Source organism: Ranitomeya imitator, chromosome 7, assembly GCF_032444005.1.
Source record: "Ranitomeya imitator isolate aRanImi1 chromosome 7, aRanImi1.pri, whole genome shotgun sequence".
Taxonomy (NCBI): domain Eukaryota; kingdom Metazoa; phylum Chordata; class Amphibia; order Anura; family Dendrobatidae; genus Ranitomeya; species Ranitomeya imitator.
In genome coordinates, this window is record NC_091288.1 from 16,219,727 (window position 1) to 16,242,810 (window position 23,084).

The following is a 23,084-nucleotide window of genomic DNA, read 5'->3' on the forward strand; positions in this document are numbered from 1 at the left end:
ATTTGTCCCTTGATTTCTCCTGAATGTAGCTGTGGCTATTTTTTTATTTATTTCATAATAATATTTATTTATGGGTGTATATATACAGTTGAAACCAGAAGTTTCCATACACTATATACAGTGCCTACAAGTAGTATTCAACCCCCTGCAGATTTAGCAGGTTTAATAAGATGCAAATAAGTTAGAGCCTTCAAACTTCAATCAAGAGCAGGATTTATTAACAGATGCATAAATCTTACAAACCAAAAAGTTTTGTTGCTCAGTTAAATTTTTATAAATTTTAAACATAAAAGTGTGGGTCAATTATTATTCAACCCCTAGGTTTAATATTTTGTGGAATAACCTTTGTTTGCAATTACAGCTAATAATCGTCTTTTATAAGACCTGATCAGGCCGGCACAGGTCTCTGGAGTTATCTTGGCCCACTCCTCCATGCAGATCTTCTCCAAGTTATCTAGGTTCTTTGGGTGTCTCATGTGGACTTTAATCTTGAGCTCCTTCCACAAGTTTGCAATTGGGTTAAGGTCAGGAGACTGACTAGGCCACTGCAACACCTTGATATTTTGCCTCTTGAACCAGGCCTTGGTTTTCTTGGCTGTGTGCTTTGGGTCGTTGTCTTGTTGGAAGATGAAATGACGACCCATCTTAAGATCCTTGATGGAGGAGCGGAGGTTCTTGGCCAAAATCTCCAGGTAGGCCGTGCTATCCATCTTCCCATGGATGCGGACCAGATGGCCAGGCCCCTTGGCTAAGAAACAGCCCCACAGCATGATGCTGCCACCACCATGCTTGACTGTAGGGATGGTATTCTTGGGGTCGTATGCAGTGCCATCCAGTCTCCAAACGTCACGTGTGTGGTTGGCACCAAAGATCTCGATCTTGGTCTCATCAGACCAGAGAACCTTGAACCAGTCAGTCTCAGAGTCCTCCAAGTGATCATGAGCAAACTGTAGACGAGCCTTGACATGACGCTTTGAAAGTAAAGGTACCTTACGGGCTCGTCTGGAACGGAGACCATTGCGGTGGAGTACGTTACTTATGGTATTGACTGAAACCAATGTCCCCACTGCCATGAGATCTTCCCGGAGCTCCTTCCTTGTTGTCCTTGGGTTAGCCTTGACTCTTCGGACAAGCCTGGCCTCGGCACGGGAGGAAACTTTCAAAGGCTGTCCAGGCCGTGGAAGGCTAACAGTAGTTCCATAAGCCTTCCACTTCCGGATGATGCTCCCAACAGTGGAGACAGGTAGGCCCAACTCCTTGGAAAGGGTTTTGTACCCCTTGCCAGCCTTGTGACCCTCCACGATCTTGTCTCTGATGGCCTTGTAATGCTCCTTTTTCTTTCCCATGTTGACCATGTATGAGTGCTGTTCACAAGTTTGGGGAGGGTCTTAAATAGTCAGAAAAGGCTGGAAAAAAAGAGATAATTAATCCAAACATGTGAAGCTCATTGTTCTTTGTGCCTGAACTACTTCTTATTACTTTAGGGGAACCAAACAGAATTCTGGTGGGTTGAGGGGTTGAATAATAAATGACCCTCTGAAAAGACTTTTCACAATTTAAAAAAAAAATAAACAAAGAAATAACATTCTTTTTTGCTGCAGTGCATTTCACACTTCCAGGCTGATCTACAGTCCAAATGTCACAATGCCAAGTTAATTCCAAATGTGTAAACCTGCTAAATCTGCAGGGGGTTGAATACTTCTTGTAGGCACTGTATATAAAGACACGTCTGCAGGTTTTTCTCAATATCTGACATGAAATCAGAATAAACCTTTCCCGTTGTAGGTCAGTTAGGATTACCATAATAATTAATATTTGCCAAATGACAGAATAATGAGAGCGAGAGAATGTTTTAAGGCATTTTTATTACTTGCTGCAAAGTCAAAAGTTTCCATCCATTTCATTAGTATTTGGCATCATTGCCCTTAGGCCGGTTTCACACGTCCAGATAATTCCAGTACCGTACAAAAACGGTACTGGAGTTATCCGTGTCCGTGTGCACACGTGGCACATCAGTGTGCCCACTGGGTACCACACGCACCGTGCCGGAGACAGCGCTAAAGTTTAGCGCTGTCCCCGGCATCGTGCTGAAGCCCCATTCATATGTTCCCTGCAGCAGCGCTTGCTGCAGGGAAGATATGAATATTAGTGTTTAAAATGCAGATCCAGGAAAGCCCCCCCTCCCACCCCCCGTGTGCCCTCCTCGCCCCCCGCTGTTATTAAAATACATATGAATGGGGCTTCAGCACGATGCCGGGGACAGCGCTAAACTTTAGCGCTGCTGCAGGGAAGATATGAATCGCGGCTTCAGCACTAGTGGGGGGGACAGCGCTTAATGTAGCGTTGTCTCCTGCACGGCACACGGACTGCACACGGCCAATGTCCGTGTGCGGTACGTGTCTTACACGGACCCATTGACTTTAATGGGTCCGTGTAATCCGTGCGCTCCCACGAACACTGACATGTCTCCGTGTTTGGCACACGGAGACACGGTCCGCAAAAAATCAATGACATCTGAAAAGATGCATTGATTTTTATGTGTCTACGTGTGTCAGTGGCTCCGGTACGTGAGGAAACTGTCACCTCACGTACCGGAGACACTGACTGTTCTGTCCTCACTAGCTGAGGCAGGCTCATACATAGCTATACAGTCAGCTAAACCGCTATACCGGGGTCCAATAAGGAGACTGTGGTTGAGTCTGTGCTTTATTAAACGTAGTGGTATATTGATGCGGTGAAACTGTGAACAATGATATAAATAGAATCAGTGCATGGTATAGAACAGATACATACTACACATGAGGTACATTATGCATAACATTTAGGAAGCTAGTAACTGAACTGGGAGTACAACTGGCTAGGCTAGGCTAATATGGAGCAGAAATATCTATAGGAAGCATAAAGACATACCGGCAATGCAATCGCAAGGGGGATGAAGTGAAGCGTCTTTCCTTGAAGGCAGACTGAGGAAAGTGAAAGGAAAAATGGAGGGAAATGGAGGCTGAGCTACCATAATGCATTGCAAAGGAGGAGGAGAATCAGACATGGATAATATAAAAACAAGATTGAACTGCCAACATAACTCTGGCCGCTAGAGGGAGCCAAAGCATCACAGATGAATAAAGGCATGAATATATCAATACTGTATACTGAGGAAACTGCAATTATGCAAGCAAATAATCAGGGCAACAATATTAGATGGCGGAGACAGAACACTCCCCGTCTGGCATCAACGGATGTCACTACTCCTTTCTTCCGAAGGCAACAATAGGACCAGTTCAGATACCGGTCTGGAAAATGTCTTAGGTTCATTCCCTTTGGTCATCCTTAGCTCAACTTTGCGGACGTTGCCGTCCTTGCTCGGGAACGTTGCGGTAACTAGACCAAGTGGCCACTGGTTCCGGTGAATCTGACAGTCTTTCACAAGAACAAGGTCACCTATGTTCAGATTAGGTTTAGTAGATTGCCACTTCGTCCGTGGCTGCAGGGTAGACAAATATTGTTTGCGCCACCTGTCCCAGAAAGTATTTGCAAGACTTTGTACCTGTCTCCATTGGCGCTTGTAGAGGTCCTTCGCGTCGAATCCTCCTGGAGGGGCACTGGACAGTCCTGTTTTCTGGGTAAGTAAAGTAGCTGGAGTCAGTAACAAAGGCTCCTCAGGGTCGTTAGGAACTGGAACCAGGGGTCTTGCGTTAATTATAGCTGCAGCTTCAGCCATGAAGGTGATGAGACTTTCGTGGATGAGTCTCGCTGCTCCTTCTTGAAGAAGAGTGGAGTCAAGAATTCTCCGTACTAGACCAATCATTCGTTCCCAAGATCCTCCCATATGTGAAGAGTGAGGTGGGTTGAATGACCATGTGCAGCCTTGGTCACTGAGGAACCTCTCGAGAGTCTTATAGTTTAGATTTGAGGGTATTCCTAATTCCTTTGCTGCACCAACGAAGTTAGTACCTCTGTCTGAACGTATGTGCTTGATAGGACCACGGATGGCCATAAAACGTCTTAAGGCATTGATGAAGCTTGACGTGTCAAGGGACTCGATGACCTCTATGTGGACGGCTCTGATTGACATGCAAGTGAACATGACTGCCCAACGTTTACTATTGGCTTGGCCGCCTCTCGTACGACGTGTAACAACTGACCAAGGCCCAAACACATCGAGACCAACGCTAGTAAAGGGAGGGTCTGGGCTGAGTCTATCTGCTGGTAGGTCAGCCATCTTTTGGGTTTGAGTTGAACCACGAAGCTTACGGCAGGTAACACATTTGTAGATGACACTACTGATGAGTCTTTTTGCACCGATGATCCGCAAGCCAGCAGATCTGATGGCTCCTTCTGTAAATAGTCTTCCTTGGTGCTTGACCAGATTGTGGTAATGTTGTACGATTAGGTAGGCAACATGACATTTTCCGGGAAGTATAAGAGGGAATTTCTCCACAAACTCCATCTCAGCTTGTTTGAGTCGGCCTCCTACCCTCAGCAGGCCGTTGTTGTCGATGAATGGGTCGAGTTTTCTCAATACGCTGCTCGCTGGTATTGGAGCTTTGTTAGTAAGACATTGGATTTCTGCCAAGTAGGTTTCTCTTTGAACAGTGAGGATGATGTGATTTCTAGAGAACTCTAAGTCGGAGGTAACGTAGGTATTTTTACAAAGATGCCAACCTTTACATTTTTCTGTGCCACAAGTTCTGGTAGCCATGAATGAGCGAGCTATATGTGTCAGGCAGGTAATGGCTCGAGTAAGTGACTTCCAACTTGAGAATCTGTCGAACCTGCAAGATCCAAGCTGGATAACAGAGGTCATTGTATGTAGTGTAGACACCTGAGGGCGGATTTCAGCATCTGAGTCCTCTCCTACAAGTTCGAAGGTGTCTGGAAAACATTCCTCAATGTACAATAGTTTTGGTCCAGAGAGCCACGTTGTGCTTCCTAGTCGACTTGCGTCAACTGCTCTAGTTGCATGATCTGCGGGATTCTGGTCTGTGGGTATGTAATGCCACTGCTGTGGGTGAACTGATCTCCTGATTCGTAGCACTCTGTTATTGACATAAACGTAGAATCGCCTGGTTTCGTTGTGGATATATCCCAGGACTACTTTGCTGTCTGAGTAGAACTTGGCTTGTGTCAGGTCGATATCCATTTCGGATGCGATGAACTCTGCTAACTCAACGGCTAAGACTGCGGCACAAAGCTCTAACCTGGGTATAGTGTGCTCTGGTTGTGGTGCGAGTTTGGCCTTTCCCATGACGAAACCAATGTGGCACTGACATTTGGAGTCTACAGTTTTGAGGTAGGCAACAGCGGCAATTGCTTTGACAGAAGCATCTGCAAATACGTACAGTCTTTGGCTCTGTATCTCAGTAGATGGCACAGGGGTGTATGGTCTTGGCATATGCAAGTTGGAGAGTGCCGCTAACGAGTTCTTCCACTCTTCCCACTGGATCCTCTTATCAGGTGGCAGAGGTGCATCCCAGTCAGATGTTTCCCTAGTTAAGTCTCTTAGTAGGGCCTTGCCTTGTATAGTAACAGGAGCTGCGAAACCCAAGGGGTCGTACAGACTGTTGATGGTAGACAGGACGCCTCTACGTGTGAAAGGCCTTTCTTCCTGGCTGACCTGAAAGGTGAAAGTGTCTGATTGTAGATTCCAGAGAAGCCCGAGGCTGCGTTGCATTGGTGCGGGGTCTGACCCCAGGTCCAGGTCTCTGAGACCATTACATAGGTCTTGAGAAGGGAACGCTTCCATGAGTTCTTGGCTGTTTGAGGCTATTTTATGAAGCCTAAGGTTCGAGCAGGCAAGCATGTCCTGAGCTCTCCTGAGAAGACTGATGGCAGTCTCATTTGAAGGCATGGCTTTTAGACAGTCGTCGACATAAAAGTCCTTTTCTATGAATTGTCTGACATCTGCTCCGTATTCTGGTTCTCCTTCCTGAGCTGACCTTTTGAGTCCGTAAATGGCGACTGCAGGTGAAGGACTGTTGCCAAAGATGTGCACTCTCATGCGATACTCTGTGACTTCTTTAGTAGGATCATTGTCTCTGTACCAGAAGAATCTTAGGAAGTTCCTGTCTCTCTCTCTCACAAGGAAACAATAGAACATTTGCTGGATGTCAGCAATGAAGGCAATGGAATCCTTACGGAAGCGCATAAGTACACCCAGTAGTTTGTTATTGAGGTCTGGTCCTGTCAGTAGAACGTCATTCAGGGAGAAATCATTAAACTTAGCACTGGAATCAAACACGACTCTGATCTGGCCTGGTTTTTTAGGGTGGTATACTCCGAACATGGGTAGGAACCAGCATTCTTCAGAGTCTTTGAGAGTGGGAGCTAGTTCTGCGTGACGGTTTTCAAAAATCTTTGACATGAAGGAGAAAAAGTGATCTTTCATCTCTGGTTTCTTTTGCAGATTACGAATGAGAGAGGAGAAACGTTGTAATGCCTGATTTCTGTTGTTCGGTAGACGTGGTCTGTGGGTTTTGAAGGGAAGAGGTGCGACCCAGCTGTTGGTCTCATCTTTAACGAGTCCCTTGTCCATTACCGCTAAGAACAACTTGTCCTCTACCGACATTGCCACTTGGTTGTCCTGCTTAGTTCTCTGGAAGACTGTGCACCCTAACTGATCCTCATAGCTTCCCGACACTATACTGCTGTCGTGAGTAAAGTCTATTAGATGGTTGGGCAGTTGGATGCTGTGTGGCAGTTCCCTGACATGGAACTCATTGTTACAAGGTTGAAACAGAGATGGACGTCCTTTCTCCAATGTATTTGTCAGCATGCTTGTCACAGAAGATGGGGCGTGCATGCGTCCCAAGCATACGTTGCCAATTATGACCCATCCTAGGTCTAGCTTTTGGGCATAGGGAGCATTGTGGAGTCCGTTGATATGACGTCTCACTTCATGAACCTGTAGGATATCTCTCCCCAACAGCAGAATTATCTGGGCCTGATGGTCGAGTTCCGGTATGAGGTGTGCTATTTGTTTTAAGTGAGCGTGATGGATTGCTACATCTGGCGTAGGGATTTCAGATCTGTTGTCTGGGATCTGGTTACATTCGATGATCGTAGGTAGTGGTAGGCAGAATTGTCCGTCTAAAGACTCGATCTGGTAGTCAGTAGCTTTCCTGCCTGCTGTTGTCACAGTACCTGCACACGTCTTTAAGGAGTAGGGAGTGCTTGGCCCTTTGATGTTGAATAGGTCAAAGAACGTTGATCTAGGATCGATTACTTTGGTCATCTAAGATAGCATACAGTCTTACAGCTTGGTCTCTATGGCCCTTCGGGTATACTTTGACGAGGCATATTTTTGAACAGGACCTACTGTCTATTGTCCCTTTGCAGACCTCGGTGCATTGTGAAGTGATCTCTGGCGTAGCTGTATCAGTGTTCCTTTCCTCCCCGCCATGCTCACTGTCAGCTGGCGTGTTTTGTGTACTCCATGGAGCTGGGCCAGGGTGTAGAGCGGTGTTATGATCTGTGGTGCCACATTCTGTGCATTTTACACTGACCTTGCAATCCTTGGCGAGATGAGCTGTGGACGAGCAGCACTTGTAGTAGATACCGTTTTCTTTCAGGAAGCTTCTGCGATCTGGCATAGATTTTCCTCTGAAGGCTCTGCATTTCAGGAGAGGATGAGGCTTCTGATGAAGTGGGCACTGCTTGTCAGGGTCCTGCACCTTTGTCTCTGATTGGGAGCAGCCAGCAGACCTGTAATTAGAATCTGAAGAAGAAACATAAGTCTTGTGTACTTCCACAGATGTTCTGCGTGGATTTGCAGGTGGTGACGGTGTGGCATATGGTATTGCAAAGTCAAAGCTGGGATCGTTTCTAATTCTTGCTTGTTGGTGTATGAAGTCAACAAAAACGGAGAAGGGAGGGAATGGAACGCTGTGTTTGTATTTGTACGTGGAACCATGTGTGAGCCACCTCTCCTGTAGATTGTAGGGCAACTTCTGGACTATAGGATTAACACCTCTGGCTGTGTCGAGAAATGCAAGTCCCTGTAGGTCGTCCTCGTATTTGGCAACTTGGACTTCCTTTAGCAAGTCGCTTAGCTCTCTAAGTTTCTGGAGACCTTTGTTAGATATTTTAGGAAAGTCATCGATTCTTTTGAACAAGGCTCTTTCTATTACTTCTGCTGAGCCGTAACACTCATCCAGCCTTTTCCAGATCTCTTTAAGGCCAGTCTCAGGGCGGTTTATATTAATGTCTCTGATCCTTACTGCGTGTTTGACTGACTCTTCTCCCAGGTATTTGACTAACAGGTCTATCTCTTCCCTGTGTTGTAGCCCCAAGTCTCTAATGACATTTTGGAAGGAAGCTTTCCAAGCTCTGTAACCTTCAGCTCGGTCAGTGAATTTCATGAGTCCCTTGGCAACCAGTTCACGTCGTGTGAAGAACTTGGCAAATTCTGTCGTGAACCGGTTGTCAGCAGAGTATACTGGTGATGGGTCGCCCTGATAGTGATGTGAGGTGCGTTCGTACCTGTTAGTGTCCTCATGGTGGCGCCAGCCGGTGTCGTATTGCTTCGGTCTGACGTAAGGTATGTCAGCAGGGTGATTCACGTTGGTTACCTGATGAGGGGCAGGGTAGTCATTAGCAGAGTTGTTTTGCCTCACATTTTCGAGTTTGTTTCTGTCCTGAGCCTCGTGACGACTCTCGCTCACTTCGCTGGAGGTGTCGTATTCTGGTTTTGGTACTGGTTCAGGGTTATAGTTTGGATCAGGAAGGTCATTAACATACTGAGATGTGCGTTGTGGTGAGTCTTGCAGTGGGAACTCCAGACTCGACGTACTGCTTTGGCTATGCAGCTTGGGATTTTGCGCAGCTTCTAGCGATTCTGCTTCGGCGAGGAATGCGGCAGCATCCCTTTTTGCTGCTAGGCTTTCTAAGGCGGCATCCACACGTGCCTTCTCTAACTGGGACCTTCTCTCTTCGTCATCTAGGCGTGCTTTTTCTAATTTAAGTTGCATCTCTTGGTCAGCAAAGCTCGCTCGTATTTTGGCGGCTTCAGCATTTGCGCGGGCAATGGCGACTGCGCTGCTGATGGATGTTGTCTTTGAGGAGACGGAAGTAACAGATCTTGTCCTATGTGATTTGTGAGACATGGTGTCTTGGGAAAGTGCTTGGCTGTGCAGAGATTGCTGTAGCTGTATTTAGTCTCTAAGTAGCCGGTAACTTGAATCCCACTAGTTGGATGGCTGCCGTTTCACTGTTCTGTCCTCACTAGCTGAGGCAGGCTCATACATAGCTATACAGTCAGCTAAACCGCTATACCGTGGTCCAATAAGGAGACTGTGGTTGAGTCTGTGCTTTATTAAACGTAGTGGTATGTTGATGCGGTGAAACTGTGAACAATGATATAAATAGAATCAGTGCATGGTATAGAACAGATACATACTACACATGAGGTACATTATGCATAACATTTAGGAAGCTAGTAACTGAACGGAAGCATAAAGACATACCGGCAATGCAATCGCAAGGGGGATGAAGTGAAGCGTCTTTCCTTGAAGGCAGACTGAGGAAAGTGAAAGGAAAAATGGAGGGAAATGGAGGCTGAGCTACCATAATGCATTGCAAAGGAGGAGGAGAATCAGACATGGATAATACAAAAACAAGATTGAACTGCCAACATAACTCTGGCCGCTAGAGGGAGCCAAAGCATCACAGATGAATAAAGGCATGAATATATCAATACTGTATACTGAGGAAACTGCAATTATGCAAGCAAATAATCAGGGCAACAATATTAGATGGCGGAGACAGAACACTGACGTGTGAAACCGACCTTAAACTGAATTACTTGGGTTAGACGTTTGGGATCTCCTTCTCACAATAGTTGGTTGGAATTTACTGCAGACTATTTGATCATTGTTTTGTCTGTTAATTTCCACCATATTCCATTATAAGCGATAGACTTAAAATTATAGGGAGCATTGCTCATAGGTCACAACAATTGAAGAATGGATATCACTCATGACATCTCTTTTATAGTGGATGTCCCACCAGAGTTTGGAGGGGGTGGTATGGTAAAGGGGTAAAATCCAAATGTTTCTGAGTGGGGTTTCTGGTTACAGTTGTGCTACAATCTTTATTTGTAAACAAAATGAAAATGAAAGAAATGAAGGGACTTTTTGTGCTACTTCAATCACTAAGATATATAAAGAAACTGCGTAAGGCTTTTGCCCAGATAAAAAATAAAAAATAAACTTCAGTGACTAGAACAAGGTCCAGGCAGTTGTCCAGTGAGATCAGATTTAGAAGCTAAAAGAAAAATATATACTAACCAATCAATGTAAAAATAAACTCTTCAACTCTTATCCAAAGTTCTGATGATAAAGGAAAGTTTTGTCAAAGATTCCAAGTGGTACTTAGACCAGAACATGAATGTACGGTCTCCATTACTCACTTTATATCTAGTGATGGCGCTGATTCAGGGACCAAAGAAAGCGACGCTTGTGACCTTAGCAATGATGTGTCCCGGCACCGCTCCGTGCCGTCGCACCACTCTCCCCCTGCTCCCTGGCATACTTGCCTATTCCGGCGCGCTCCTGGTGTGTGCGCACACCTTCCAGTCTCCTCTTGTCCAGACTCGCCACCGGCCCCTGGGTCTCTTCAGGTGCGCGTGCGCACCTTTCACTCCAACCTCTTCAGCGCACGCGCACTTCCTCGCTCTGGTTCCGTTCCTCCACTCTATGATTCTGGAGGATCCTGACCCGGAAGTTCTGCAGCACGCCACCTATTTAAGGTAAACTTTCCCTCTGCTCCTTGCCTGACTGTCATTTGTGTCTCATGTGACCCAGGTCCCACATTTCTCTGCGTTTTCTGCCCCGTGCCTTTGCCGTATCTGCCCTGTGCCTTTGCCGTACCCAGCCTGCCCTGTTTCTTTGCCGTACCCAGCCTGCACTGTGTCTTTGCCATACCCAGCGTGCCCTGTGCCTTCGCCGTACCCAGCCTGCCCTGTGCCTTCGCCGTACCCAGCCTGCCCTGTGCCTTCGCCGTACCCAGCCTGCCTGTGTCTTTGCCATGCCTGTTTGCTCTGCGTCCCTGTCATGCCTGTCCGTCCTGGTCTTAGCCGCGTCAGCCCCACCGTGGGTTTCCAGCCTCAGACATCTCTTCCTTCCGTTCCTGCTTGAGCCTCCTATCTCCTGTCCCCGGGTATCAGCTTCTGCGGCAATAGTCTCTCTCGGGCCTGCTCCTAACACTCCCTGTATAGGGGGTGGTCCACCAGGCCAGCTCGTCCTTGGGAGGTTCATTGTCGTGGTTCTGCGGGTTCACTTTAGGAGTTCCAAAAAGTCTCGCATGATGCCAGCACTGTGACTTCTGTATGTCGCAGTTCTAAGGATATCACCATCTATTAATGTACAACATTTTTGTAAATCTAGAAAAATAATCTGAAGCAAATACCAACAGCATGCCGGTCATATTTCACATAAACAATAATAAGATTGCTATTTTTTTGTATTCATCTTGACTTTGAAAAAAAAAAACAAATTACATGAACCACAGAATGGCGCCATTAAATAACAAGTCCTCATACGGCTGTATCGACAGAAAGGTAAAGTTAAGGCTCTTAGTGATAGTGATTTGGATTGCAGCTCAATCGTCTGATGATGGATTTAATTTTGCCTTGGAGAACTGCCTCTCCCGTATTAAATAATAGTGAAAAGAATAAGTTCTACTAAATTATAAAAAAAAAATGCATAAAAACTATATAAAAGGCTAAAATAAGTTTTAAAGTAAAGCGGGTTTCTTATTCTTGCTGATAGTCAGTATAATCATTGGGGTAGAACTTTGTTGAAGAAAGAAAAACACAAATTCTCCATTAAGATGCAGTATAGGAAAGTTACAAATTTCACTCTGGAATGAAAAGTTTGCACCTTGCGCTACTTTTGACCATACAGGGGTTAACTTATCTGGCTATTCTGCTGAATGGGCAAATATGTGTTATAACAGCACATTATAAAATAGTAGTGAAAGTGAACACAGAGCAAGGACGTTCTGCCCCATTATGCGCACAGAATATAAAGACGCCAGAAGGATTTGCACAGAAAGGTAACGACACCTGTATAGAGAACAATGTTCTCGAGACTTCTAATAAGGCTCTTTGGAATTGAGAATGAAAAAAGTAAGGCCACGGAAGCCAAAGAGGGGACCATGAATAATCCATGTTTGTTGAGTGAAGATGAGAGAAAGCAGGCCACGGAAGCTAAAGAACAAACCCTACGACTTTTATCTGATGCTCTGAAGAAAAAGGAAAGTCTCCTGGTGGAAGATCCCAAGGTGTTTGGAGACCTAAATTTAGAGAAGCTTTATCCATTCCTCACCACAGATCTGGTGGAGGAGCTGATCCGAGAACTAGAGAAGGTGACGTTTGCAAAAAATAAAGATCCTAAGCAAGATATTGGAACTATTGCGTATGTATACCGCGGCTCTGAAGATAGAACCATCTACCTATGTGAACTATTTTGGAAAATGGATCCAAAATTTAAGTCCCATCAAGACACAATTATCCACGAGGTTTGCCACATTCTTGGTTATGGTCATACAGTCCAGGAGAACAGTGATGGAGTGAAGAAGACTCGACAGTCCATGTTGTGTCCTCAGACCACTGACTCAGTGGCTTCAACCCTGACATCATCCATGGACCATCCTGGAACCTTCACAGATGGCTCCTACTCCTGCTGTGGTGAGACTTCCCGGGACACCGTGTGCGAGAAATCCTGGATCTGTAACCACATCAGGTAGGTGTCACATATTTATGTATTTCTAGACAGTATAAAGAATGTATAACGAGAGGCCTGGATGTCTTCCTGGAGCAGAACAATATTGTAACATACAATTATTAGGTTCTGTAGAAGGACGTAGATCTGGGGATTTATTATGATGGAATATAGGCTGAACTGGATGGACAAATTTCTTTTTTCGGCCTTACTAACTATGTTACTATGTAGTGATTTACTGATCTACTGCAAATTAACATAAAGAAGAGAGAGCGGAACAAGGAGGAAACGTCTACAGGGTGATGAGTAATTTTTCCCTCATATGGGGCAAAGTTTCATTTTACTACCATCCTTCTGTATCGAAGTACCCTGACCAGGTGGTGTGCTGACACCCAGAACCCGGGGTACATGCCTCTACCTATGTACGTTGGGTGTATAAACCATGGGAGGGAATGTATAGAATGTATAATAAATGTGGCATATCTGTTGGCTGTCTGTGCACCAGAAAATTAAATCTAAAGCAGCTCTTGATTTTACGTACTTTCTCATGTAACTTATTCCTCTGTTCTTGGAGAGACCAAGCTCCATTTTGTTAAACCCTCAATTTTATTTATTTTTTTACAAAAGGGCAAAACATTTCACTTTTTGACCATACATGTCTTGTGGCAAATTTTGGAACCTGTTTATGATAAATAATATCCCTCTTTGTGTTTCTACAAGAGAATCTGAGACTAAATAGTAGCTGCATAGCTGATACACACGGCTGCTGAAATTTACTCACTTCCTTGATTCAGATGCAAAAGTAACAGGTCAGGAGAAAAACTAGCGGTCTCAAGTAAAGGCAAATTATCAGGAGACTAAGTTCTGATTTTTAACCTTGCATTTAACTAATTTATATATTTTTTTATTTTTATGTATCAGGTTGGTGAAGTTGATGCACAAAGTAGAACGTCTGTGGAAACAAATATTGCTGGTGCCGAGATATTCTGCTGGTGATGAGACCGATACTACCAGTGATGATACAGAGGCTCCGGCAGAAGAGTTGGGGGCAGATACTTGTAGCATAAAGACAGAATTTTTTTTTGAAGATCCGGATATATCTGATGATGAGATAGATGAGGAGCAGACAGATATTGTTATGCAGATTGTAAAGAGATGGACGACTCTGCTGAAAACTCAGTCCGGTCTGTTGAAGACACAAACCAATCTATTAGAGAAGCAGAAAGATCTGATGAAACAAATCAATCTATTGAAAACACGGAGAAATCTATTGAAGATACGGAGAAATCTACTGAAGACGCAGCGAAATCTGTTAATGGCACAGGATAATATTTTGAGGGAAAAGGACAATATGGAGAAGACACTGGCCGATGTGTTGGAGACACTGGCCAATATGTTGGAGACACGAACCAAAATGTTGGAGACACTGGCTAAGGTGGCAAAAACAAAGGCGGATGTGGTGAACACCCTGTGCGATATACTGAAGACACTGGCCGATGTGTTGGAGACACAGTATATGCAGAAACGTAGGCTGTTATTGGATAGGTACATGATCAGGTTGTGAACGAAGTATGGGGCAGAAAATTGAAATAATGGCCCCAGATGCAGAAAAAATACACCAAAATCTGAGACTTAAAAAAATTGTACTATTAAAGGTTAAGTGTCCTGTTACTGCATAAAAAATAGGTTAAAACAATATCATGATTTTACTACTACATGTTCTGTACACGACTGATGTCATAATCAGATCAGGAATACGACAATCGATGACCTTTATGACTATTTACATATAGTAATTATTAATACAATCCACTTATCATTTGCAGCCTGGAAGCCAACAAGAAGTTGATTTTGGTTGAAAAAAAATGCTGACACTTGTAGTTATTATGTTAGTTTATAAACCAAATAAATTGACATTGTTCTTCTCAGATTCTGTATTTTTCCTAATAACATAATAAAAAATATATTATGCAACAAGAGGATGAACCGCACTCCTCAGTATCTCACAAAGCATTGTAGCATTGCGGGAATGTTTTCAGACTGATGAAGGTCCTTCTTCAGGCTCTATGAGCAGGTATAAGGACAGTCTTGCATCCCATTTATTTCCACACTACTTCTGTGTAAGAAGGATAGAATTGTGCTTAAATATTTATACAATCAGATGCAATTTTGAAAACTCTGGTCCAGACTGATTTTCTATGTGATATGTGAGTGATCAGTGATGTATCGGCCATTACATAATAAAGGAGAAATGTCAAAGGTCTAAAATATGACTAAACAAGATGCCACTAAGTGGTGAAGTCTGAAGTGCCGCTCATTAAGAGTATGGTGGACACATTGGACATTTTGGTGTCAGCAATAGCATGTGTGTACAGAGAATATAAAATATTCTTGTGTACCATGAGAAGAGTTCAGACACTTGCAGACGGACAGTTTGTCAAAAGAAAGGAGATGATGTGGAGTCTGCATTACAGCTAGTTATAAGTGGGGGTGAGTAGTATTTGTTCTAGATGGTGCCCAGGACAAAAAGTGAGTGCGAGGGATGCACCAGCTAGTAGTGTCGGTGTAATCTGTCCCAGGCGGAGAAGACCTGTCCTCCTACATGTGAGTACTGTCACCTAAAAGAAAGTGCGAGGAGATCTTCCATGGATGGGAGCATAGAGGTATTGTAACTAAGTGAACCATGCATCTGCTGACACAATGACGGTAAGCTGCCGTGGAGGAAAGGAGTTGCCATTTATAAGGGGATCATATTGATTTATGTCATTTTCAAGATTGCATTTTTGGTTCTAGCAAGGACATAAGGATCATGTACAGTAAGTGCCGAGAAGCGCAGATTTTATTGATACTGTGAGAATTTCTAATGTTCCGAGGAAAAACTTTCTGAGACAGAAGTCGGCTCCTCTGGTTATTATTCTATTTTATAAACCAAATAAATTATGTCTGTACGTTGATGTTAAATTCTGCCTTTTTTTTATAAAGGTTTATTAATATTATTAAAGTAATAGTAGGGGGCAATAGTAGTGATGAGAAGTTTCTGATCTTCTCAGTTTCTGTATTTTTCCTAATAATATAATTAAAAAAATAATTATCAAACAAAAGTATGAACCGCACTCCTGACTTTGGAAGAAAATATAGAATAGACTTTATTTAATTAATCAGTATCTCACAAAGCATTGTAGCATTGCGGGAATGTTTTCAGACTGATGAAGGTCCTTCTTCAGGCTCTATGAGCAGGTATAAGGACAGTCTTGCATCCCATTTATTTCCACACTACTTCTGTGTAAGAAGGATAGAATTGGGCTTAAATATTTATACAATCAGATACAATTTTGAAAACTCTGGTCCAGATTGATTTTCTATGTGATACGTGAGGGATGTGAGTGATCAGTGATGTATCGGCCATTACATAATAAAGGAAAAATGTCAAAGGTCGAAAATATGACTATACAAGATGCCACTAAGTAGTGAAGTCTGAAGTGCCACTCATTAAGTGTGTGGGGGGGACACATTGGACATTTTGGTGTCAGCATTAGCATGTGTGTAAAGAGTACATTTAATATTCTTGTGTCCCATGAGAAGAGGTCAGACACTTGCAGATGGACAGCTTGTCAAAAGAAAGGAGATGATATTATAGTGGAGTGGTGAAGAAGTTATGTTTTAATGAATACCGTATATGTAAAATGTGTACGGGTATCTATTGTAGTTTGTTATTGTATGTGTTTATGGGTTTTGTTAAACCTTTTATGTGTTCAAAAGTTTTCTGAAAATTCAATAAAAGTTATTGGTTTAAAAAAAAAAGGAGATGATGTGGAGTCTGCATTATAGCTAGTTATAAGTGGGGGTGAGTAGTATTTGTTCTAGATGGTGCCCAGGAAAGAAAGTGAGTGCCAATGATGCATCAGCTTGTACTGTCGGTGTGGTCTGTCCCTGGCAGAGAAGACCTGCCCTCCTGCATGTGAGAACTGTCACTAAGAAGAAAATGCGAGGAGACCTTCCATGGGTGGGAGCATAGAGGTATTGTAACTAAGTGAACCATCTGCTGACACAATGACGATAAGCTGCCGTGGAGGAAAGGAGTCGCCATTTACAAGGGGAGCATATTGAATTGTGTCATTTTCAAGATTGCATTTTTGGTTTTACAGTAGTGAGGACATAAAAAAAACACAAAAATTGAGCTTAACTTGAGTTGGTACACATGCAGAGGTTAAACGCATGTTCACATTGGCCACAAAACATTAAAACCTACAAGAGAAAAAAAGTAAGAAAAAACCCTGATGTAACTAAGTAAAAAAGCAAAAGTGCATTTAAATAACAGAGTTTTTAGTAATACTGTTTTTTTATAAAAAAAAATAGCACAAAAGCCATCCCACCTCGTAAAGGTAACTCTGATCGGGACAGTCCTACACTGTCTAATATTAAAACCTTACCATGTAAGGTTTGACATCAGTGTGAATAAGGGCAGACAAAAGGACTGGGCCCAACCAGTGAAACACCAGACCGTGTAAGCCTTATATATAATCTCTAGCTCAGAAACAGGGAGGCCACACCCTGGCTTGCACAGAATGCAACAATACAGAGAAAAAAAACACAAAAATTGAGCTTAACTTGAGATGGTACACATGCAGAGGTTAAACGCATGTTCACATTGGCCACAAAACATTAAAACCTACAAGAGAAAAAAAGTAAGAAAAAACCCTGATGTAACTAAGTAAAAAAGCAAAAGTGCATTTAAATAACACAGAGTTTTTAGTAATACTGTTTTTTTTTTAATAAAAAAAATAGCACAAAAGCCATCCCACCTCGTCAAGGTAACTCTGATCGGGACAGTCCTACACTGTCTAATATTAAAACCTTACCATGTGTCAATGTTGACCTCAGTGTGAATAAGGGCAGACAAAAGGACTGGGCCCAACCAGTGAAACACTGGTGATTGTATGCAAATACCAAGTCAACCTTAATAGAGAACATATCCAAATTTACGGAGTGCCAGTGGGAATGATGTACCCAGCCCCTTCACACAGAGTCATTTTAGGGGGTATATAACCCACTGCAACAAAGCCCCGAGCTTACCCACAATGGGGGAACACACCCCGGATCATAGAAACCAATGAGCACTGCTAAGCATGTGTTCAGTTAATTATAAGCAATCCTAGTCACTGCTGTAAATCAATCAAGGGCTCTATTATGGTTGACTTGGTATTTGCATACACCTGGATATACATCCGTCTATAGGACCTTATGAGAGGAGTTTATATACAATTATTGTGTTTATAGATCGCACTTCTTTTGTTTCTCCTGATATGGCCACTCTATGGGTCTGTTAGAGCGCTAAGTTCATGCTTATATTTTCAAACCATTTGTATTGTAAGTCACTGCTGTTCATAAACGGTCTCACTCTTCTATGGTTCATTTGAACTAACATACAAAGAATCGCCAACTTTACCAACATTGAGCATGCATTTATGTAATAAATTACCTTAGGCGTATTCTCACTAATGACCGTATATCTTGCTCTTTTTTAGAGCTCAAGTGCTGTTCACATAAATACCATATCCTATGTTCACAGGGATATTCTATTGTATTATTGCTGGGGAGTCTTTTCAGGAGGTTGGCTTTATTATGAGCCTTTCTGTTACTGTGTGTAGGTCATATGTGTGACCAGTTTTAATGTTTTTAATATGTCTTTTTGTGTGTTTTTCTGTGTTTCATAATATAAATAAAATCTGTATATGCAGCGCCCCAGAGATCTGGTTGTTGCAGTAACGTCGCTCTGCCACCAAGGGGGGTGATGGTACGTCTGATGGCACTAAAGGAGTTCTTCTGACCAGGTATCACCAGCACACATTACACTTCACACTCCGGCCACTAGGCCTATTTATTAGGTCACTCCTCACACTGGTAAAACTAGGGGTTGGACAGGAAGTTAGGCAGAACGCAGCCTGGGAGAGCTCCAGGGAGGACCTGTCAGAACTGGGAAATCTGGCAGGTACCTAGCCGAAAGGACAGATTGTTACGGAACCGCGCCTGCACTACCTTGCGGCGGTATTTAAAGAAAGGACACGAAGCGAAGGATATTGTGGACAGTGAGAAAAGAGATCACATACAAAGGAGAGCCAGTAGGAGTCGTGCCCCGAGAAAGGCAACATCCTACTGAGGCGCATAGCCGGTGGCCGGAGCACCGAGGAAGTAACAGTTTCCACGCATTACTTCAAACAGCGGCAGGACAGTTAATTACAGGTTGGCTGTCTACCATACATCACCTAAGAAGGACATAGGAGGCAATCGTGGGAGAGGGGCGACACTAGGGTCCCAGAATAACTCCAGGCCTACCCGTCATAAAGGTGCGTCCTGGCCATAACAAACCTGGGGGACGGAGAGAGAAAGATCTAGAAAGAACGAGAATGGAAGTTGTGAGGACTATCCCGAGTGCTCAGCAGGGAGGCACTACAACACACGGGCGCTGGTGGTGGGTGCTGATTTCCACCTGCGGAGGGAACTCTGGATGTGCCTTCGGACCGGCCGGTATCAGAAAGCCCTGTTAACTGTGCTCTGGATTGTGGACCCGGAAACCTTCAGTAAAAGGTAAAGAGACTGTAATTCTGTGTCCTCGTTATTCCTCGCACCTTGCACCACGCACCATCACCTTTCATTGGACGCCCCTTAGCAGGGTCACGGACTGGGTCCAGCCACCGTGACATCCCCAGAACTGAGCCAGCAGAAGACCGGTACCGAGTAACCCGCGGCCCTGCGTCTGGGGGCGCTCCATATATTTTATACTGGATCTATTGCCTCAGGTGATCCCCTTTCTATCATCTATTTCTTGTTGCTTTTTCAGCCTTCATGGACTCGGTGCAGTACTTTCTCAGATACAGGATGGACATGAGAGAGTCATCGGGTATGCCAGCAGGTCCCTGCGAGACAGCGAAAGAAACCCTCACAATTACAGCTCCTTCCGGTTAAAGCTCCTGGCCCTGGTGTGGGCCATGACAGAAAAGTTTGCAGGCTTCCTGACAGGTGCCAAGATTCAAGTTCGAACAGAAAATAATCCCCTGGCCCACCTTGAGAATGCTAAATTGGGGCCTTAGAACAACGGTGGGTGGCTCGCCTAGCCAAGCTCGACTTTACCATCCGTTATCGCTCTGCTACCGAAAACGCAAATGCTGATGGGCTGTCAAGAGTGACTGTGGAGACTTTAGTGGGGGATCTTGATGTGCAACTCGAAGAGGAGGAAACCCCGCGACTTTCGCAAGTTTAAGCCCCCAATGGTTGCAGCTCAGTCAAGAAGGGAGGCCTGCGCATCACCCCAGTCCCTGGGGAGAACCAATGAGGAATGGGGACACGTTCAGGATGAAGAAGAAGGGCTGAGACAGATGAAATGGTGGGTAACTCAAAAGCGGAAGCCTGGCAAACAAGAGAGAGATGATCTTGACTCTGAAATGAGTGTGTTACATCCTCAGAACTACCAACCCTTATCCTGGGAGACTTCAATATCCCCATTAACAGCCCCACTTTCACATCTGCATCCCAGCTTCTATCACTAACCACTTCTCTCGGCCTCTCACAGCTCTCAACCTCTGAAACACACAAGGACGGTAACACCCTGGACCTGGTTTTCGCCCGACTCTGCTCAATCTCCTGCCTAGATAACTCACCGCTTCCCCTCTCAGACCACAACATTCTCTCCTTCACACTCACAAATCCTCGCTCACCCCAGCACCCTCCTACCTACCATTCAGTCAGAAATCTACAAGCCATTAACCCTCATACACTTTCAGACTCCCTACACTCATCACTGTCCCAAATCTCTTCTTTTTCCTGTCCTGATCTGGCTGTACATCACTACAATCTTAGAAGCACCCTAGACCAAGTAGCTCCCCTCACCCTCAGAACCTCCAAACACAGAGTGAAACAGCCCTGGCTCACATCGCAAACCCGATTTGTCCAGCGATGCTCTAGGAGTGCTGAACGCTTATGGAGGAAAACACGCACACCAGAAGACTTCATACACTCCAAATTTATGTTAAGGACCTATAACTCTGCCCTTCACCTCGCCAAACAGACCTACTTCACCACCCTGATCTCCTCACTATCCAACAACCCCAAGAAACTTTTTGACACCTTTCACTCCCTCCTCAGGCCAAAAGCACAAGCCCCTATAACAGACATTTGTGCTGATGACCTGGCCTCCCACTTTATAGAGAAAAAAGACAATATCAATCAGGAAATCCGCTCCCAATCACCAAGTTCAGTGACTCCCTTCCCTCCCCTCATTTCCCCTGACTCACTCTCCACATTCGATCCCATTACAGAAGAAGTCTCCAAGCTCTCCTCTCCTCTTCTCGTCCAACTACATGCACTACCGACCCCATTCCCTCACACCTCCTCCAGTGTCTCTCTCCAGTAGTCACAAGTCACCTACAATTTTTAATCTCTCACTCTCCTCTGGCATTTTCCCCATCTCCTTCAATCACTCTATCATTACTCCATTACTAAAGAAACCCACCCTCGGCCCATCCTGCACAAACAACTACAGACCGGTCTCCAATCTCCCCTTCATCTCTAAACTCTTGGAGCGCCTGATATACTCCCGCCATACCCGTTACCTCTCCACTCACTCACTCCTAGACCCTTCACAGTCTGGTTTCCGCCCCCTACATTCAACAGAAACTGCACTCATCAAAGTGACCAATGACCTTCTGACAGCAAAATGTAACGGTGACCATTCTCTGCTCATTCTTCTCGACCTTTCTGCAGCTTTTGACACTGTTGACCACCCTCTCCTGCTCTCTAGGCTCCACTTCATCTCCTCTTCCTCTCACTGTCGGGGTACCTCAGGGCTCAGTCCTTGGCCCCCTTCTCTTCTCCCTCCGCACGGCCCCAATTGGACAGACCATCAGCAGATTTGGCTTTCAGTACCATCTTTATGCTGCTGACACATAACTATACACGTCATCCCCTGACCTTACCCCCGCTGTACTACAGAACGCAACTTACTGTCTGTCCGCAGTCTCCAACATCATGTCCGCTCGCTATCTGAAACTCAACCTCTCCAAAACTGAACTTCTTCTGCTTCCGCCATCTACTAACCTCCCTAAATCTGACATTTCCCTCTCCGTAAATGGCACCATAATAACACCCCGACAGCAGGCGCGCTCTCTGGGTGTTATGTTTGACTCCGATCTCTCCTTCACCTCCCATATACAATCTCTTGCCCGCTCGTGCCGCTTACACCTAAAGAACATCTCTAGAATCCACCCTTTTCTCATCATGGAGACAACTAAAATCCTCACTGTCACCCTGATCCACTCCCGCCTGGACTACTGCAATGCTCTATTAATTGGCCTCCCCCTCACTCGACTTTCCCCTCTCCAGTCCATCCTTAATGCGGCAGCCAGGGTCGTCCATCTGGCTAATCGTTACTCGGACGCGTCCGCTCTTCGCCAGTCATTACACTGGCTACCCATTCATTACAGGATACAATTCAAAGTACTTGTTCTCACCCACAAAGCTCTCCACAGTGCGGCACCCCCTTACATCTTGTAAAGCGCTGCGGAATATGTTGGCGCTATATAAATAAAGATTATTATTATTATCATCAGTGGTATAGACTGGATGTGCGAGAGTCAGTGCTATATCGTAAGAGGCAACAGCCAAAAGATATGGAAGTAAGGTGGCAAGTTGTCATCCCAGGAAGAATGGCTCAAGAAGTAGCTAAAGAAGCCCATGAATTTGGAGCGCACTTCGGCCGCACAAAGACCTACCATTGGTTACAGCGGTATGTGTATTGCCCCCGGTTGGAGTTGGTGGTGGAAGAGGTTTGCCGGCAATGTTGAGTATGTGACCTCATTAAGAGTACCGAACAGAGGGCACCCATCCAGACCATACAAACTAAGGAACCGCTAGAAGTCTTGATGGTCGACTATCTCCTCGTGGGACACTCGGCCCAGGGGCTGCAATACTGTTTGGTGATGACCGATCATTTCTCTAAGTTCGCAGTAGTCACTCCGACTAGACATCAGACTGCGGAATCGGCGGCGCGAGCCATTTGTCAAGACTTCATCTGGGTGTATGGGTGCCCAAAGCGCATCCACTCCGACCAAGGCGCATGTTTCCAAGGCAAGGTGATGGAAGAATTGTATCGTATGTATGGCATCGAGCGGTCCTGGACCACTCCTTACCACCCTCAAGGCAACGGAGCTTGTGAACGCTTCAACCGAACCTTACTTCAAATGCTGAGAATGTTGGAGGAGGATAAGAAGGCGTGTTGGTCAGACTATCTGCCGGAATTGGTCTGGATCTACAACAATCGGGTCCACTCCACCACGGGTTATACCCCCTATCTACTGTTGTTTGGATGAGCTG

General features: G+C 44.8%; 1 protein-coding gene across 1 annotated transcript; it reads left to right on the top strand.

Moving 5' to 3' along the window:
- Positions 1-12,085: 12,085 nt before the first annotated feature.
- Positions 12,086-14,555, top strand: LOC138645795 (uncharacterized). The gene is made up of 2 exons (XM_069735308.1): positions 12,086-12,740; positions 13,641-14,555. Exons 1-2 carry the CDS (start codon positions 12,154-12,156, stop codon positions 14,281-14,283), a joined length of 1,230 nt encoding a protein of 409 aa, XP_069591409.1. The 5' UTR covers positions 12,086-12,153; the 3' UTR covers positions 14,284-14,555.
- Positions 14,556-23,084: the final 8,529 nt, after the last annotated feature.

Bases quoted from the DNA above. Each gene is read 5' to 3' on its own strand.
- LOC138645795 (XM_069735308.1), top strand. From the start codon at position 12,154: ATGAATAATCCATGTTTGTTGAGTGAAGATGAGAGAAAGCAGGCCACG. The intron at 12,741-13,640 runs GTAGGTGTCACA...TTTATGTATCAG, and splicing joins TGGATCTGTAACCACATCAG to GTTGGTGAAGTTGATGCACA.